Source organism: Rattus rattus, chromosome 12 (genome assembly GCF_011064425.1).
Source record: "Rattus rattus isolate New Zealand chromosome 12, Rrattus_CSIRO_v1, whole genome shotgun sequence".
Classification (NCBI taxonomy): domain Eukaryota; kingdom Metazoa; phylum Chordata; class Mammalia; order Rodentia; family Muridae; genus Rattus; species Rattus rattus.
The window spans coordinates 51,120,430-51,140,091 of NC_046165.1; the positions used below are offsets into that span (position 1 = coordinate 51,120,430).

The following is a 19,662-nucleotide window of genomic DNA, read 5'->3' on the forward strand; positions in this document are numbered from 1 at the left end:
CCTATAACAGTATGTCAGTAAATAACTGTAAAATTCTCTGTAAATAGCTTATGTAGTCCTGGAGATTTTCTGCTCCGTGAAACACTAGCATTGAAATGATTGATAGAAATGCAAATTGTGCAGATATTAAGTGATATAAATCTATCAGTTGTAATGAATGATCATTCTATGGAAAAATTATTAAGGCAAAGTGTTAAGTTGACAAAATCTGAGCCACCTATCCTTTTTTTGTTTACATTGTCCATGTTAATTAGAAAAACAGAGCAAACAAGTATAAAGGTATACTTTATATAGTTTTAGATTAGAATAAATATTTTGGTAGGTAGACCAAATGAACTAGATAAATTCAGTTTAGGTACAAAGGTTGCATTCCATTATGTATTCATTTAGCTCAAGTCTATAGTTAAAAACAGAACAAACTAACCAGACAAAGAGCTGGTGAACTTCGTCAGTGTCTAACCTTTTTATTGCTTTGTATTTGTTTACCAGGTTATCTACTGAAATAAATTCTATGTTGGTGCTAAAAGTTTCTTGGATCACTTTTTTACTAGCTAAAGGTAAATGAATAGATTATCACATGCCGATGTGTCAAATATAATGATTAAATTGTTCATTTGGAATAGTACAAAATAAATGCTTCTGTTGTCTTCTCTGCATGGCTTATTAACAGTGAAGCATTTTATAGCTATGGTAGTAGGACACCATTAGAAATGTTTAATTTCTTTTCTCCTGCTTTCTTTTCTCAGTCCCCCCCTTTCTCCTCCATTTTCTTTCCATTTTCCTTTTTTTAGCAGTGCTGGGGATAAAAATCAGGGCCTAGTGAATTTTGAATTTTAAAAATTTATTTAAATTTACAAAAGTGAAGTAATAAGAAATGGAAATAATATGTGTTTGGCCACTTACTTTATATGGTGTTTCTTAAAATATTTCCTAAGAGAATCTTTGCTTTTCTTTTCAGACTTTGTATTTTGATAATGCTAATACAGCGAAAAGGAAAAGTATAGTAGTTAAATGCTAGTACCAATTCCAGATTCAGGGTGAATTCTTCTGTTTTTTCCTCTTCTGACTTGGAAAAAGTAGAAAACGATGGGGAGAAGTAAAATGGAATTAAACCATGATGAGTAGTCAGTACATATGAGATTCAGTATAGCGTGCTGATGGGAAACAACTTGATCCCATCACAGTGCCATTAGAGAAGAGGGAGTTCTTTCACCCAAATACTCACCAGGCCTTGTCCTCATAGCAGCCGAGACGGCATGTTCAAGGTGGTATGGCCACAAACAAGGAAGTGGAAATTCTACAACACTGTACACCAATCTACTTTGAAAAACAATGATAATAATCACTCTTGGCTCATCATCCTCTCTCCCCACTTTCTGACTACTACATCCTATTGTCTTCATTTCATTTTCGAAGACTATAACATTTACTCATCTGTAATTATAGTTACTGTTTGCCTTTAGTCTCAGTTCTGTATGTAAGTGCATTCTGTGCCCATCATAACTACTTTATTACAGCTTCTTTGAGTTTTTTTATTTTGATTTACTTCTTAGCTGACTGGATTGTGTCATTAAGGATTCAATACTGTCTTGTACTTTTATTTACTTAGCGTGTGTGTTTGCCCGTGCCTCAGGCTTGGTGGAGAGCGCTTTCACCTGCTGAGCCATCTCCCACCTGTGGGATTTTAAAAACAGGGCCTTTTCATGTCGTCTTTCCTATGCTTGCCTGTTAATGGCGAATGTCCACAGTACTTATACCTGAAAGAGAACTTGACTGTGTAGCCTTTTCTTGAGTCATTTTGTCCCTTAAGGAATTATCTTGCAGTATTGAATGTTACTTTTAAGAAATCTGAGGCTTGCTTGAGTTCCTCCTGTCGTTTAGTGGCTGAATACTTGATGAGTTCTTGTTTAAACTTGAGATTGAGTGTGGAGAGATGGCGAAGTAGGTGGCGCCATCTTTAGTTGGCTAGTTAATTAGCTGAGGTTAAAGCTTGCAGCCGAGCCCTGCTTTCAGTCCACATGGCAGCTCAGTCTCTGACTCCAGTCCAAGAGCCTGCTACTCTCCTCTGCCTTCACGGGAACAGGCAAATGCCGGCAAATGCTCATGTGCAGAAAATAAAGTGAATCAATACTGAAATTGAGATTTAATACCTTTCCTAGGAGATCTATTGTATCATACTGCAGTCATTTGTCCCAGAACACTTTAGAAAAAAACAAACTAGGCATTGTGTTTTCATTTCTGAGACATCTTAATAATGTATTTTAAGGTATTATTTTATTCAGTATGCTTTCTTTGAACATTATATCAGATTGTTTTGTTCTTCATATTTTTCCTCTCATTTTAATTATTTTAAATCTTTTTTCAATGCTGGGAATTGAACTGAATGCTTCATGAATATTCAGTACTGAGCTACATCCCCAACTTTGTATTACGTAGTTTCTATTCATCTTGTCTTTTGTCTGTTTTGAACTAAACTAATTCTGTTATCCTAGTTCTTGCTTAGTTCATCTGACCCCTTGTCTTTATAGAAATTGAGATCAGTGAGCTCATTTGTTTGTTTGTTCGTTCATTTGAAAGCAAGTTCTTGGCATGTAGCCCAGACTACCTTAGAGCTAATGGTCTTCCTGTGTGACACCCCAGGCACTGGGCGCTCACTGTAGTGCAGGGGCACTGTGGGAGCTCACTGTAGTGGAGGGCGCCAGCTCTGTCTGTTTATTAGATATTTTCTTCCTATTATGTTCTCTGGCTTTCTCCCCTTTTGTGATTTTACTTTTTTTCTTTTGAGTGTGCTTTTTCTCCTTCATCTTACTGGTTTTCTCTGAGTTTTAAGTCTGAGACCCTCCCTTCATTCATTTTCCACTTACCATGTAGTTAGTTTGTATTCCCCATAGAAATGCAGTGCACTGTAAACAGGTGTTATACTACTTTACAGAAGGGAAGGGCGAGACTAGAGAATGCGTCTGGAAGGCTATGAGCCTCGGCGGTTCTTAGTCTTTGTAAGATAAATTTTCTACTCTCCTTTTTTCCCAGTGAGCATAGCATACTGGGATCTCTGGAGCCTTTTACTTCCTGTAGCAATTACTTCTCCCTCGAAGTCAGAATTATATGAGCATGTGAGATACTTTCAGAAGAGGGAAAAGATGAGCATTCTGTTAGTGTTATAGATTTGCTACTGCCTTTACTGGCACTTGGCAAGTGTGTGTGTTCCTTTCAGAATGTTGTTCACGAAGGGAGAGGTTGTCTCACCTGGCTTTGTTCTTCTTACTTAATACACCTGATAGCAGTCTTCATCCCTGTTTCTTCATTAGCATTAGCTTTTACTTACCATACAAATTATGAGTTTATAGTGACATTTTCATACCATTCATTTTTACTTTGCTGTGATATTTCTTTACTAAATTCATTGCAAACATTCTTTTGTACCTTACCATATGAATTTAAAATACCTACCTGATACAGGGTTATTAATTTTCTCACATATTTGTGAGTTTCAATATTCATAGTCATTATTACTAGCTTAGCAGATACCCAGAAGAAAGTGAATCAAATCAAATGTTTCTTTTAGTTAAAAATTTATTTATTTTCATTTTCTATGTATATGAATGTTTTGCTTGCATATATGTATCTACATGTATGCCTGGTACCTGTGGAGGCCAGAGAGGGCATTAGCTTCCCTGATATGGGAATTACAGATATTTGGTGCTGGGAGCCTGGCCTGGATTGGCAAGAACAGCAAGTTCTATTAACCATGAGCAATCTCTCTAGCCCCTATACTTCTTTCTTTAGAAAAATCATAATGCCATAAGAAATTATGCACTTACATTTATCATAATTTACATTTGTATATAGGTTCCTATTATGTATTCATTTTTATAAGCCTTGTAGTTGAATATTATATATAGCATAAACTGGATATTATATTCTAAGTGTGTTGTTTCTTGATGGCTTTGGCTAGTGTAATATTTTATAGGGGGTTACTGAGCATATGAGATAATTTATAAGTATTCTGAATAAAAGACTAGCATGCATTTGCCTCAACATGGTTTCTGGAAAATATGAATTCTGCACGTCATATCAAAATAGGAAGTAAATTTTTCAAAATAACATCAGATGATTTTAATAATTAATTATTAAAGAAAGAATTAATTATTGGGGCTGGAGAGACAGCTCAGTGGTTAAGAGCACTGACTGCCTTTCCAGAGGTCCTGAGTTCAATTCCAGCAACCACATGGTGGCTCACAACCATCTGTAATGGGATCTCATGCCCTCTTTCTGGTGTGTCTGCAGACAGCAATAGTACACTCATAAGTAAAATAAATAAATCTTAAAAAATGAATAATATTATCCTTAATCTTCAATTCAGAGGGTAGATTAACACTACCTAGTTTTGTAACTTTAATTATGTCTTAAATCTCAGTTTTATTTTATTTTTTGTAAAAAAAAAAGTGTCATGGCTGTAGTGATTAACAAATACATGAGCATATGAATATATTACCTCCCACATTTTTATTCAGTTTAAAGGTACCAATCTTTAACTTTTCTTTAAAATGGAAATATTGAGGCCAGTGAGATGGCTTTGCATGTAAAGTTACTTGCCATCAACCTGGCACCCTGAGTTTGTCACTCGACGCACAAAATAAAAGAAGAGCACCAACTCCTGCAGGTTGTCCTTTGATAGCCACCTGTGCATTGTGGTACATGCACACATACATACATGTGCTCACAAACATATGCACATATATGCATGCACACACAGGCAACTAAATAAGTAATAGATACATACAATTAACTTTTAAATGTGCATCTTTTTCATTTTTAGGAGAAGTATTACAGATGGAAGATGATCTGGTAATCTCATTTCAGTTAATGTTGTGTGTAGTTGACTATTTTATTAAGTTCTCGCCTCCTGCACTACTCAGAGAGCCATACAGTAAGTATTGCAAACCACACAGTGCCCCTCTCCTATTTCTCCAGCAATTACGTACTGACTGTCTATAGGTCTGGACTAGCCCTAAAACTGAGAGGACGATGAAACATTAATCAGGCTCGGAGTCTGCCTCTGTTCTCAGCTTTGCTTCACTGTGGCACCATCTGATGAGATGACTTACTGAGAGAAAAGGTGGTTTTAGCTCACAGTTGGGAGGTTTGTAGGTGCAGTCAGTTGGCCCCTTTGTTTTGAGCCTGTGGTAAAGGGTAGAAACACACAGTGGGGTAAAGTTGTTCACCTTCTATTAGAGTAGGAGAAGGTTGAAAGTGAGAGAGTTAAGAAAAGTACTGTGCCCGTTTTCCTTCAAGGATGCACCCTTAGTAATCCTCTAACTGTTAGACTCTGGTGATAGCTGCAAGCGGAGACCAAGACTCTTAACACATGGGCCTACACATTTCCAGATACAAAGTACAGCAATCTTCAAGTAGTACAAATATAGAAGAAAAGATAAAATGTTAACAAATAATTAAGAATAAGTAGTGAGTGATCTGGGTTAATCCAAACAAAGCAAATTATTTGGAAGGTCTAGTGACATGGGAGTTTTTACAGAGCCAGTGAGGTGTACAAGCCTCACAACCTGAGTCTGATCTCCAGAATTCATGGTGGAAGGAAGACTGACTTCAAATGTTGTCCTGGTACCCCCACATCTATATATGTAACACACACACACACATACACACACACACACACACACACACACACACACACACACACACACACACACACACACACACAAACTTAAAATTTAAAAATTAAAAAAAGAATGTAGCAGTGGAAAGCTAATCAATAGCATATAACAGAAACAGTAGGGCTGGAGAGATGGCTCAGAGGTTAAGAGCACTGGCTGTTCTTCCAGAGGTCCTGAGTTCAATTCCCAGCAAATGGTGGTTTACAACCATCTGTAATGGGATCTGATGCCCTCTTCTGGTGTGCAAGTATACATGCAGACAGAACTCTACATAAAATAAATAAATCTTAAAAAAAAAAAAAAAGGAACTGTATTTGAAATAAGTTTGAAGAGTAGGTAAGGTTGGGGAGAGGTTTCCCCTGAAGGAGCAAGGGGAGGGGATTTGTAGTAAAGTAGAACAAAAGACAAGACAGATGTGATCCATGCCTCCTGGAAATGGGAGGGGGTTGTGGTGGTGCTGTCAATTCTACAGTAGCAACTTAAGTTTTTAATTAGTATTGTATGTTGTTGACCGACATTCTTTATATGAACAATAACTGATAGTGTTTCAGTGGGTGACGAGAAGAGTGGAAAATCTATTTAAGTACAAGTAGCTATTCCTGATATAGTTAGACAGCGTAAAGCAAAGATAAGTATAAGTAAATCTGTTTCTTGGACTAGACATGTTTCTCTCGGCCACCTCAAGAATAGGGCCTTGAATTACTTCTGTACAAAATATAGAAAATATAGACTTCGCTAAGGACAAGCTGCTTCCTAGCTGCTGTAATGATAGAAGTGCTAAGAGTGGTACTAAACTAGATAACAGGTCAAACATCAAGTCTAAATGTGCTGCTGAAGAGGCCAGAATGGGGAAGCCTCATTCATCTCTGTGAACAATGACTTCATGAGAAAGCAGTCTGGAAAGCTTTGAGAATGTATTAGAATATTTTGGTTCTAGGATATACAACCTTCCTGTTTCTCTGTCTCACAGTCCTGTCGCCTCTTCTGCAAGGGTTATTGGGCCTTAAGCACTAGAGTGGTTTGTGGGCATATCCATTGGGACTGGGCTTCACAGCCCTACGTGTTTGATTGGTTGTGATTTTCTGTAATGGTCTCCATCTGTGACAAAGCAAAGTTTCTTGATAAGGAGTGAAGACAACTTATCTGCAGTATAAGGACAGACGTTTATAGATTGTTATTGGGGATTATACTGGTCTAATAAAGTAGGGATTGTAGGTTCTCCTCCAAAATCTGTAACCTGTAGGGAGTTGGCTAGGTGTCAAGTACCAGACATGGTTTCCTTATTGCTGAGTGAGTCTTAAGTCCTATTAGAGAGCTGGGTCATAATGGTAGATATGTTTTAGCTTTTGAGTATTCTCCACACTGATTTCTAGAGTGGCTAGACTATATTTAATCACCTGTAATCTCTTTAATAGCTGATTACTCAGTTGGTCAGTAATGTTCAAAATAATACAGATTATTTAAGAAAATCGCAGTTTATCATATTCTTATGTTTATCTTTTATTTATTTTTGTAAAGCTCACACTTTAGAATGTTTTTTATTGATATTATTTGTGTGTGAGGGGGTATGTGTGGTGTGGCTGAGTACAAGTAGAGGTCAGAGGACAACCTTTTAGAGTCAGTTCTCTGTTTTTATGTTTGTGTGGGTCACAGAGACCAAACTCAGGGCATCAGGCATGGGTGGCAATGGCCTTTATTCAGGGATCCCTCTTACTACATACTTAAACTTTATACTAGATTTTTAAAAAATATGTACTGGTGTCTTGCCAGCATGTATGCTTGCCTGGTGCCTGTGGAGGCCAGAAGAGAGCATCCTATCCCCTGGAACCGAACTGATAATTATGGATTCTGGGACTTGATCCTGGGTACTCTGACAGAGCAGCCAATATTTCTAATGACCTTGCCATTTCTCTAGCCCCCTGCATTACAAGTGGAAGAATTATATGTGGGCCTCTGTAGCAGGAAATATTCAAAAAGGATTGTCCATTCCAGTCTACCACCAGCTACTCTCTGTCAGTGATCTCACTGCCTCCATGGCTAGCCCCAGCAGTGACCGCCCAACCTGCTAAGTTCCCTTGGCGGTCGCTGCAGGTCGCTGCCAAACCAGCTGCGTGCAGTGCGTGCAACGAACGACCGCCCAACTCCTGATCAGCTGTCACAAACCCCTGTAACCCGGTAAATCAAAACTCGAGGCTTAAAAGTTATCAATCAGATTTATATCGTAAATTCTCACCCCACAAAACGTCCACACAATAAACTCAGAGCCAAGTGATATAAACTGCCCACTTAGATAAGACAAACTGTCCTGTTATTACCCATCCCTTATAAGACATTCATAGCTACCTGTGACTATTTAAAGCCACACGGATCTGGGTTGTCCTTCTCTTCCTCCATCTTCCTCCTGTCTGTACTCTCTGTTCTCCTCCCCTCTTCTCCACTCTGACCTGGAAGTCCCGCCTACTCCTCAACCAGTGATTGGTCCCCTGAAATCTTTATTCATTAGAGGAAGGTCCTTGCCATCGCCCTGTGTGTGGAAAGTTAAAGGATTCCTGGAGTCAGTTCTTTCCTCCACTGAATGGTTCCAGGCAGTGAACTAGGTTATCAACCTTGATAACAGGTGCCTTTGCCACTGAGCAATCTTACCAGCCTAGGAAATATTTTTGATAGTATATACTGAGTAAAATACACTTAAAAGTAACATAAATAATTTTTTGCCAGACTTTTTCTGAGTTTATGGGATATAGCTTTTGGGGGATGAGATTTGGAGTAAAAGAAAAATGTGATTTGCAAAAACTTGTAGCAGTGTATATGTGACAACAGATATTCAAGGACAGTCTGTGGCTCAGTGATGGAGCATTTTTGTAGCATGCATAAGACCCTGGATTTGATTGCCCACTACAAAACAGAGGGTTTCCCAATAGGCATACATTGGTAAGTTAAAATTGTTATTATATAGTAAACCATAATAAGCAGAATAGAATTCTACCAGATTATTTCTAACGTCTTGATTATAATTACAGTGTGTCATTATTTTTATAATTTGTTTAATTTTATTTTTATTTTGGAAGTAGGGCCTCATGTGGCCTAGGCTGGCTCTGACATCACTATGTGAACAATGGTGGTATTGAATATTGATTCTCCCTCCACTTCTCAAATGCTGGGATTACAGATACACACCGCATTGCTGGAATATGTGGTGCTGGAATCGAACCAGGGTTCATGCTTTTTCTAGGCAAGTACTGTACCAACTCAGTTACATCCACAGCCCAATTTCATGGTGTTAACTAACACCGTCTTTACAGAAACAGCTGCAACACCTTAATGGTTACCTCGGACACCCAGAAGAGGTCAGAACAGGAGTGCTGGGATAGCAAAACAACTAGAAAGTGATACAAGAACTATTGAAGTTCTCTGTAAAGAACACGAGTGTAATGTAGATGAGGTAATTTCTCTCACACTGTATCTAAAGCAGCTGAAGTAGACTTTTGTATTAGTAATATCCTATTACTGTATGCAGAGTCTATCTGACAATATATACTTTTTTGTTGTGAACATACTTTTTTTTTTTTTTTTAAATAGGACCACTTCTATTTTATAGGAACAAAATTCTTGGAAAATATTACTTTCATACTTTCTTACTTTGCTTTTAAAGAAAATAGCTCCCTTCTGGAATCACTGAATTGATACCATGAAGATGATAGTTTTCAAGTGTATTATCCTTCTATTCTATTGAATTTTACTAATATCCTTGGTGTTTAAAAATGCCCTGTCAAAAACCTCAGTGTTTCACTTCCATGAAACAAAGTGATCTCATTCACTTTCTGTTGAGATTTTATGACTTTCTTTCCAAATACTACATCAGATGTTACTAACTATTGGGGAGAACTTAAGCAGACCTAGTTATTTTCTCTAAAATCTAGGATTTGGAGTGGAAGGGTTTTTTCAGATACCGTATCCTGCTTCTTTCAGTAATAGTACATGTTTGTGAGGCTGGTTGCTCCACCTCTCTAGACCTTGGAGACTTTGGGCTCTCTGTCCCACTCTAAACATTCTTTCTCTCACAGGTTATTTATTGAAATTTTGTCTGTAATTCATCATCAGATCGTGAAGTGCTACATCTTTGGAATTTATTCTTAAATTTAGAATCATTACATATGTTATTATTCAAGTATAGCTAATAAGAACTAATGTTTTAATTGATACTTGATAGCATTTATGGATATATAACTGGTAGGTAATTTTACTAATCGTTAACTATTAAATAGGTAACTGTGAACAAATTAGAAAACAAAATTAGTTAGTGCTTCCTAGACTTAATTCCTGTATTGAAAATCCCTATTTGTTGAAAAAAAAAAGTTTGGAAAAAGCAAGTTAGGTTAAGAAAAGTGATTGGTTAAAATTCTATAGCACATTGCCCTTGTAGAGCAACCAGTAATTTTAATATGTTTTTATAAGCATCATTTTAAATGTTGGTTTCAATGGCTCATCATGCCATCAATCCCATTTCATTAACAGTTTCCATAAACTCTGTTTTACAAAATAATTATTAGAAAGTAAATATATCAGTTATAAATTAATATCATAAGTTTGAATGTAATGTAAGTGGCAGTTAACACTGTTAGTGTAAATAGTTCCTGGAACTAGATTTTATTTTGTTTTAAATTGTAATATATCATCATATTACTGTATAATTTTAGATTTATATATTCAAATGTTATATTTTTCAGGTGAAAATGTTTTATTTCAAAAATTTTATCCTTTTATAAATTCACTTGGAATTTGTATCATCTAATGGACTTCAGAGGTAAGTTGAAAGAAAATTCAATTAAAACTAGTATGTTTTGTTTGAGTCTACAAGTCTCTAATGGGGTGTGCATGGGTATATCTTGAGGAGGGCTATCACATCCCTAACTGGAGCAGGTGAATTTCTTGAAATACTGTTCTGGTGTTGTGATTTCTGGCTGAGTGTGCTCTGTGGAAGATGGCTTTTGGTGACTGAACTTTGTAGATTCAAAGGCTCAGTGGTATGTTGGAGTAGAACCTGTCGAGTAAACTGTACATGCACAAGACTGATATACAGAGCAGAAGAGTGGTCTACTATGGAACTGGGGAAGCTAGAAGGGACCTGCCCCCCTTTTTTGGTTTTTGTTTTTTTGAGACAGGGTTTCTCTATAGCAATGGTTCCTCTGTAGACCAGGCTGGCTATGAACTCAGAGCTCTGCCTTCTTCTGCCTCCCAAGTGCTGAGATTAGGGCATGAGCACTGCCACTTGTCTGGGACCTGGACTTTTAGTAAGTCTTATTCCTACCTTTGTCATTAGAAATCTGCTCTTCTCAACTCTAAAATTGTCCTAAATAAGGGGTTAGTTTCAATGGGTACCTTAAGAAAACCTTCCATTTTCAGTATTGCACATATAATTCAGTCAGATTGTGCTTCCTATAAGGTAGGGCAGGAGTGGTGACTAATCTTAGCCATGGTTAGTAACAGTTCTGTGATATATTTATTTGAAACATACAATTTGTATTCATATATAAATACACACACACACACACACACACACACACACACACACACACACACACACACACACACACACATATGTTGTAGTTTTTGTTCCCTCAAGATTAAGGATTGACTTTGAAAGCCACAGAAAGGGAGTGTTGTTCATGGGTAGAGTACCTGACTAAGCATGTCAAATATCCTGGGTTCTATCCCCAGCACTGGAACAACAACAAACCAAACTAAACAAAAACCATTTCAGGGCCTGCCCCAAGTAGTGGTGGAAATGTGTTTAATATGTGCAAGACTCTTGGTTCTTCCCTAACACGAGAAGGAAGGAGAAAAATCACTGGCAGACTCTTGAGCACTGGTTTTAAATCATGGTTATAATAGAGAGCCCTTAAAGGTTTAATAGTTTTTTTAAACACCAATATGACCACAAGTGAAAAGTTCTACTCAGAACACAAAAAGTATTTTAAAGGTTGTCTAAAATTACCTTCATATTCTGCATACAGTAATATGTATTTATGACATAAATTAATTTGTATAAATGTTGTCCTTCAGATATCTCATCTATATATGGCAGTATTACAAAATTTTAAAAAATCTAAAATATTAAATGTTTTTGGTTCTAAACATGTTGGGTAGGAAATGTTCAACCTGTAATGATATTTTTGTGTTTTAGCACTGTTTTTGTGGCATTGATGACCCTTGTCTAGCCTAAATTCTAATAAGCAAAAATGTATATGTAAGATAGTAAAAATAATATTAGAGATTTATGTGTAATATTCTTTAGTTCACTTCTAGACTGGTTTTACTTTGGTTCTGGACTCAGTATGTTTTAAAATTAAATGTACATAGTACAAAAGTTCTTTAATGGAATTTACCTGCGTATTCTAAGAAACATTACACAAAAAGAATAGTACCAATTTCTTTCTTTTGAGCTTGAAAGTCTTTCTAAACGCTCTGAAAAAGTTTATCTTAAAAGCAAAGATTTAGATGCAAGACTATTTTGGATCATGACAAAACACTTCAGACTGATACTATAGACAGGTATTGCAATAACATATTTTATACATTAGCCTGCTTTTTATTTGTATTACTAATTACTCAGATATGTTACATAGATTTTCATTAACTTAGACATCTTTGAACAGCTTTTGTAGCAGATTATTCTCAAATGTCTTTTGTCTAGTGTAAAGGTAGTTCTTTAAACATACAAAAATAACAAATAGAGATTTAGTGTCAAATATTTCTTATGAGAGTTCTCTGATTTTGTGTTTGTTTGGTCAGGTAGATATGTTTTAAACATGTACCCAAAAAAAATGGTTGAACTAATTAGTTTACTCAAGAGGTTTCTCTTCCATTCCATCCTTTTTATATACTGTCACTTAATTGATATCTCAAACAATATTTTTAAAAAATCCTCAACTTACCAAGTAAGATGTCCAAAATAGGAAATGGCTGGGAGTAATTACAGTTTTTAACTGTTCATGTGTAAAGCTAATTTGACTCTTTAAGAAGAATTATCTACTGTGAAATTAAAACATGTAATTTAGAAGTTAAACACAGTAAAACGTTTTCTGTTTTATCTAAGTAGAAATGAAACCTTTAGACAGCATAGTGCCCTGAAAGATGAGATGTGCGATGCTTTAAGATCCCGCACAGCTTGGCTGCCTCCAGCACCAGCCAGAGACACCTTCCACTTCTCAGAGTGCTGTACTGAGTGGTTGGAACACAGCTTTGCTGTCAACCTGCAGAAGGAGACCCATGCTGAAGAGTGATGGTGACAAAACAATTACACAAGCAGCACTGACGTCATAGTTCTTACCTTGTAGCAAGCGTTTGTGTGGTGCTCTGAACAACAGGGATTCATTATTATCCATTATTAAGGAATAACTGCTTTTTGATGCATAAACACAAATTGTAAATTTCAGTGTGAGTTACTTTACTTATCATTTAGTTTTGAAACAGAGAGAACTCCACGAAAAAGCAACCCTGATGAAGAGGCAAACATGGTTACTCCACACACTCCAGTTAGGTATGCCTTTTCCTGGTTCCAGCTTCGTTGTGATTGTTTATTCAGACTATGTCAGTGCTTCAGACTTGCTCTTTGTTTGACTTTGCATTTGCACAGCATGTAATAAATATATATGGAAGGCTGGTTTTTGTCGATTTTGACTTGCCTAGGTTACCAATATAACTTGGTTGTGTTTGTGCATAAAGAACATAACTTAAAATGTGTGTTTCACTGAGAAAGGAAAAGCATTAGCATTTGATGGCACATACCGAGAGGTGTCTTATGTCCCTTCCTCACTCAGAGCAGCTCCAGCTGAGTGTTTCACATGCTTTCCTTCGATTCTGCCCACTCTCGCCCCCTGTGTGCAAGACAGCCGCTCTCTCCTTGAGTGTCTGCAGTGCCTAACTGATCATGGCTCATGTCTTACCACTGCAGCTTTCTCCTACCAATAAACCTGTTTTCCACGGAGCCTGCAAATAATGGTCTATGACTGTAAACCAAATCGCGTGTGACTGCTGCTTCAGCCCTCTGATTACTTGTAGATGCATTTAGAATACAAAGCACATTCCTTAACCATCCCTAAGACCTTACATGACCCGTTTCCATTGCCTGGCCAACCCCATTTTGTTCTTGATTACTCTGTGTTGACCACACACTGGCCTTTTTTCAGTTTTTGAATTGTCAGACTTCTTTTGTACTTGAAAGCCTTCATACTTGGCATTCTTTCTTGAAACTCTTCTTTTTGTGGACTGCCATCTGCTCTTTTTCTGCGTTCACAGTATAACTATTAATCCATTTACGTGTTTGCATGTTTTTACTAATACAAACAATAGCCTTTAAGTTGCTTTCTGTATGGACTGCAGGTTTTTATTCACAGTTTTAATATGATCTTTCATGGTGCTTGGTACATTGTAAGCAAACAGGAATACATATCAACTGGCACTAGATACATAAACAGCCTCATTTTAGTAACACAAATTGTGTGAAATTTTGTCTCAAGTTAATTTTAGCAAGAGGTAATATTATATAAAGAGGCACTGAAATGTGGCACAGAATAATGGATCTGGGAACTGCTAGCTGCTCTGTACCGATTGCAAGATGAGGGATAAACTGCAGGAATGGAAAACAAGTAGTAACTAGTATGCTGTCCTCACGTGCTTTATCTGGTACTTGGTGTGGCCTGTTTTTTAAATCCATGATAAATACAAATAAGGATAAAAATCAATTTTATTTTTCAGAGAAGTTGTTTTTATTGTTTGTTTGTTGTTTTCCTGGTGATCAAACTCAAGGCTTTGCCACATACTGAACAGGTGCTCTATCATTGAGCTCCATCCCCAGCCCAGACTTTATTTTTACAACCTAACCTTTCAGTGGTCAGTGAGGGAAGACCCAGTGCACACAGTGCCAGTGTATCTTAGTGCTTGGACCAGAGTGCAGATGCAGTAACCTGAGGGATTCTTTCCCTCTACATGCCTCTGCCTTTCCCCCATGGTGAATGAAAAGCTCTGCACTGACCTACTGGAGTAGTTGAGCTTTGCATGCCAAAAGACTGAATGGAATGAACAGTGGTGGGAATGAGGGACAGGGACAGGTGTGACAAATGTGACGCAGTCATGTTTCACCTATCAGTCTTAACAGAATTTATGCAGATACCTAGTAAGCAGCAAGATACAAAGCACCTGTAGATTGGGGAATTATCAGGGCAAGTTAAAGACATAAAAATATGTGGATCTGCACAAAGCCAGGAAGTGAGGAATGCAGTCATAAGAACCAGGTAGAAGTTAGGCTACGATGAACTAGTATGGCTTGGAGCCTAGAGCATAAAGTCAGGAATCTGAGAAAAGATACCAGTATCAAGAAAAGAACAAGTGCTTGAGTCAGTTGCTTCAAAGAAGTCTGCAATTTTGTTTTTAGTAGTTGGTCATTTGTGGCACTAGTCATTGTGACTTGGATTTATCTCTAGTAGCTATAAAAATGGAGTGTGTGAAATAGGAAGTGTAGAGAGACCCGAGAACATGACATGTTTTATATTATATATATTATATTTAAATCAGCCTTAAACAGTTTGTGGTTCTTTTCATCCTTATACAATGCCTCAAACCAAAGCTACAACACCAATCTTTACTATATTCTACAAACACAGTGTATGTCTACATGCAAAGTTACAGAACTATGGAGGTCTTGAGACACTGACAAATTTTATGCTTTAGCAATAGTGACTTTTAAAATATTTATTTTATGTATATGAGCACATTATCACTCTCTTCAGACACACCAGAAGAGGGCATTACAGATGGTTGTGAGTCACCATGTAGTTGCTGGGAATTGAACTCAGGACCTCTGTAAGAGCAGGACCTCTGCTGAACCATCTCTCTAACCCCAGCATTGTTACTCAAGACCTTACTCTTTTCCCTTGAAGGAGTAACAAAGGCTCTTTTAATTATTCACATTAGTTTCTAAGTATCTTACTGTCTTTGGTTGAAAGTATATACAATTTAAGGACAGATGTAGTGGTCCTTTACTATAATCTTCAGATCTGGGAGGCTGAATCAAAAGTGTTGTTGCAAGCTTGACGCTAGCCTATAGTATACAGTGAGGCCCTGTCCTGGAGAGTGGGGTATTAACACCTAATTGTAATATTTTCTTGAAAGAATAGCATTTTGATGCCAGTCACACATCCATATAGTGTGAAAATATAAGGTATATTTTCTGGAAAATGTCATTTGTTTGACAAATATTTTTCTATCAAGAGTATTGGTACTTAGTTTTATTAGTAAATGTATTAGTTCTGTAAATGTACTTAATGATACTACTTTTCTAAAAGACTTAAGTAAGCTGTAATTTTTAAACTATACACGCTAAGGGGATTTTATTTAGATAAGGTCTTATTTCAGGGATCTTCAAGATATGTGGGCTACATGATATGTTAAGAGATATGGGTTGGGATTTAGCTCAGTGGTAGAGCGCTTGCCTAGCAAACGCAAGGCCCTGGGTTCGGTCCCCAGCTCCGAAAAAAAAAAAAAAAAGAAAAGAAAAGAAAAAAAAAAAAGAGATATGCTTAGCTGGAGAGATGGCTCAGTGGTTAAGAGCACTGATGCTCTTCCAGAGGTCCTGAGTTCAATTCCCAGCAACCACATGGTGGCTCACAATCATCTGTAATATACCTTAAATAAATAAATATTTAAAAAAAGAGAGAGAGATGCTTAATACTGATGCCTTACTAGTGTTTCCATTGTTCGTAATTACTTTGGCTACCCTGAGTCTTTTGGATTGCCATATGACTTTTAAGATTATCATTTTAATTTCTGCAAAGAAGCGCATTGGGATTTGATGAGGATTTCATTGAATCTATAGATGGCTTTTGGTAGGATGATCATTCCTAAGCCCATGCTTCCACAGTCACCTAACCTTTGACAAAGGCCAAAATATACCCTGAGGAAAAGACAGCATCTTCAACACACACTATGGTCACACTTGTAGAAAATTGAAACTAGTCCATATCTTGTACCTTGCACAGAATTCATCTGGGTTCCTGGGGTGAGTTCTTCCTGTGTTTGCTTCCTTCAGTGGCCTATAACTTAGGCTGTATAATCCAAATGAACCCTTGTTCCCCACACCCAAAAAAGATATATGCTTAACTTATGTGATAGTTGTATTTTAGTCTTTTCTTGTGTTTTTTTTTTCCCCTTCATTGCTCAATGATTCTTCCTGTGTTTCCTTCTCTAGGACTGTTATGAATACTATTCAACAGTTAATGGTGATTTTAAATTCTGCAAGTGATCAGCCATCAGAAAATCTGATTTCCTACTTCAATGTAAGCCATATGTAAAATATCACTTGTGACATCTTAAAAGAAAATTGAAATTAGAAGCTAAAGTACTAAGTGTATTTTCAAACACTTATTTTTTTATCCAAAAATGTACTTATTTGGTATTTTATTTGTTGCTCTTTGAACTGCTTCAGACTTAATGGTTATTTTATTTAAATATTGTTAGTTTTTCTTATGTTTGCTACTTTCCTTGCAACTGAGGCACTTCCCTCTAAGATACTCTCTTTTTCCATTTCCTTCCTTCCTCTTTTTCTCTCTCTCTCTTTGAAACAGGGTCTTACCATCCAGCCCTGGCTGGCCTAGAATTGGATGTGTAAACCATTCTGGCCTTGAAATCACAGAGATCTGTCTGCCTCTGCTTCCCCAGTGATGAGATTAAAGTGTGCATCACTTCTTTTTTTCCTTTTTTTCCCTTTCCTTTGTCTTCCTTCCTTCACAATTGTTTATGGATCTATCTGCATGTCTGTGTGTTCTTGAAGTGTAGAGGTCACCATCTGGCGTCTGTCTTCTATAGTTCTTCCCTTCATTCCTAAAGACAGAACTCTCACTGAACTTGAGGCTCACCAATGTTATATCAACTGTTAGTGAGCCCCCAGGATTGTGTCCTCTGGTTTCTGCATCCCATTCTGAGATGGCACTCGCATGCTGCCTGCCTGCCTGCCTGCCTGCCACATCAGCTGTTAGCTGAGATCCAAGCTGAGGATTGCATGTTCACATAGCAAGTGTTTTACCCACTGAGCCATCTCTCCAGTCCATCCTTTTCCTTCTGTTTTTGACTACTGCTCAGTATGTATGCTTTTTCTTATTAATTCTAAGGTAGAATAAAAGTGATGAGTCCCACTGTGCCATATTCAGACATGTGCTTCACTATGCATTGTGGTTTATCTGCTCCTCCGTTCTCCATGTGGCTCCCTTCCAGGAGTCCCGCCTGCTCCTTTCACATCTTTCCCACCCATTTCCCCTTCCCTTAAGATTTCTTCCCTTTCCCTCATGGTCTTCTTTGTCCTCTCATACCGCCATCACCCAATTGAAGCCTAGATTCTACCAATGAGCAGGCAAAGGACACTCACAGGTTTCCTGAGTTTGCCTGACACATTTTGCTTGATATAATGATGTCCAGTTGCATCCATTGCCTGGAAAATATGATTTCTCTTCTATAGTTGAATAAAACTCCACTGTGTCTATGACAGATGTCTAGATAGGGCATAGGGTTCATTCTCTAGCCCTTGCAACCTTGCAAGTAATGCAGCAGTAGACACGGAGCAAGTGTCGCTGTGGGCTGCTTTGGTGTATGTCAGAAACAGAGTAGCTAGGTCTTAGGCTACGTCTAGTTTCAATGCTTTTGGCCAGTGAAGCTTAACACAGGGTCTCCCATGCTTTTTACATTGTTTGTTTTTTCAGGACTTCCATCCTGACTTCCATGCCCCCGCAGTGTGTCAGGGTTCCTCTTCTGTCCCATCCCCATCAGCATCTGCTGTCTCTATCACAGCCACTCTGTCTGAAGTGAGATGGAGGCTCAGAGCAGTCTTAGTCTGCACTCCATATTCAGCTAAGATCTTGGACACTTTTAAAAATATTTATTGCACATTTATATTTTTTTCTTTTAAGAGCCATCTATTCAATCTATTATTCTGATATTGATTGAATTAGTTAGTATGGGGTGCTTATTATTATAGTCCTTTGTGTATTATAGATAATTGTGTGTTTCATGTATAGTTGACAATTTTTGTCTCTTTACTCTGCTAATTGTTCCCTTTCCTGGGTAATATTTTCTTTTCTTTTTTTTTTCTTTCTTTTTTTTTTTTTTTTATAAATTCCTGTTATTCCAACTGACAATTCTTGAAATTATTAGGGTAACCTTTTCATTAAAAAACAAAAAATGAAAAAAAACAACATGACCTGTTGAAGCAGCTTTTTCTTGGGTCCTCAAAGATTGGAGGCTGCCAGGTATATTCATAATTGTAGTTAGAGGTCATTTGGAACTTGTGGGTGGTTGTCGTTTATGGCTTATCCTAGTGTTGAGTCTGTGTCTGACAAGTATCTCGTGTCTGCTAATGTCGTCTTCATTTAAGTAGCTTCCCTTTTGTGCACACCAGAGGCATGTGGTCACATATAGTTTTGCAGTTTGTCACCCTCCGCAAGCTCATATTTTCAGATGCTCTGGGATGCTTAATGTTCTAGCTCGGAGTGTCCCTAAATGTATTGTGAATATAGGACAAAACTGTAGCAGCACTGAGGTCTGTAGAGAACAGGTAGAGAACTTTGTACTTTCAAAATCTCTCAAGTGTTAATCATCCTATAACAATAAGACTGTTATAGTTTCAGGCTTACCATATTATTGGAAGTGAATAGCAGTAGGTGGGTCCCAAGGTTAATTCACCCACTAACCTTAGGCTCAAGACTTTCCAACTCGCAGGCTGTTCTCAGTCTGTGAGGTCCGTTCCGAGCTGTTGAAGACTGAATGGCTTTCCTTGTGTAGATTACCATCTGCACTCTTTGGTTTGTCAAGTTCTGGGACCCCTTTTCCAAATCACAGTTGTCTTTCTAAGCTCCCCCACCCGGGAGAGCTGTTGTGACAGGTTAAATTCAGGCTCCCTGACTTGTGGTTGTTCCCTGCTCTCCAGATATTTTTTGGATGG

The 19,662-nt window shown here is 37.5% G+C and overlaps 1 protein-coding gene across 1 annotated transcript in view; it reads left to right on the plus strand.

The window, feature by feature from the left end:
* Positions 1-19,662, plus strand: part of Rb1 (RB transcriptional corepressor 1) — a 152,478-nt gene that overhangs the window by 56,931 nt on the left and 75,885 nt on the right. Inside the window, 9 exon segments of the mRNA XM_032917967.1 lie at positions 434-438; positions 490-557; positions 4,820-4,930; positions 8,978-9,117; positions 10,403-10,483; positions 12,119-12,185; positions 12,188-12,227; positions 13,138-13,215; positions 16,921-17,008. Of these exon segments, the coding sequence (XP_032773858.1) occupies positions 434-438; positions 490-557; positions 4,820-4,930; positions 8,978-9,117; positions 10,403-10,483; positions 12,119-12,185; positions 12,188-12,227; positions 13,138-13,215; positions 16,921-17,008 (678 nt within the window).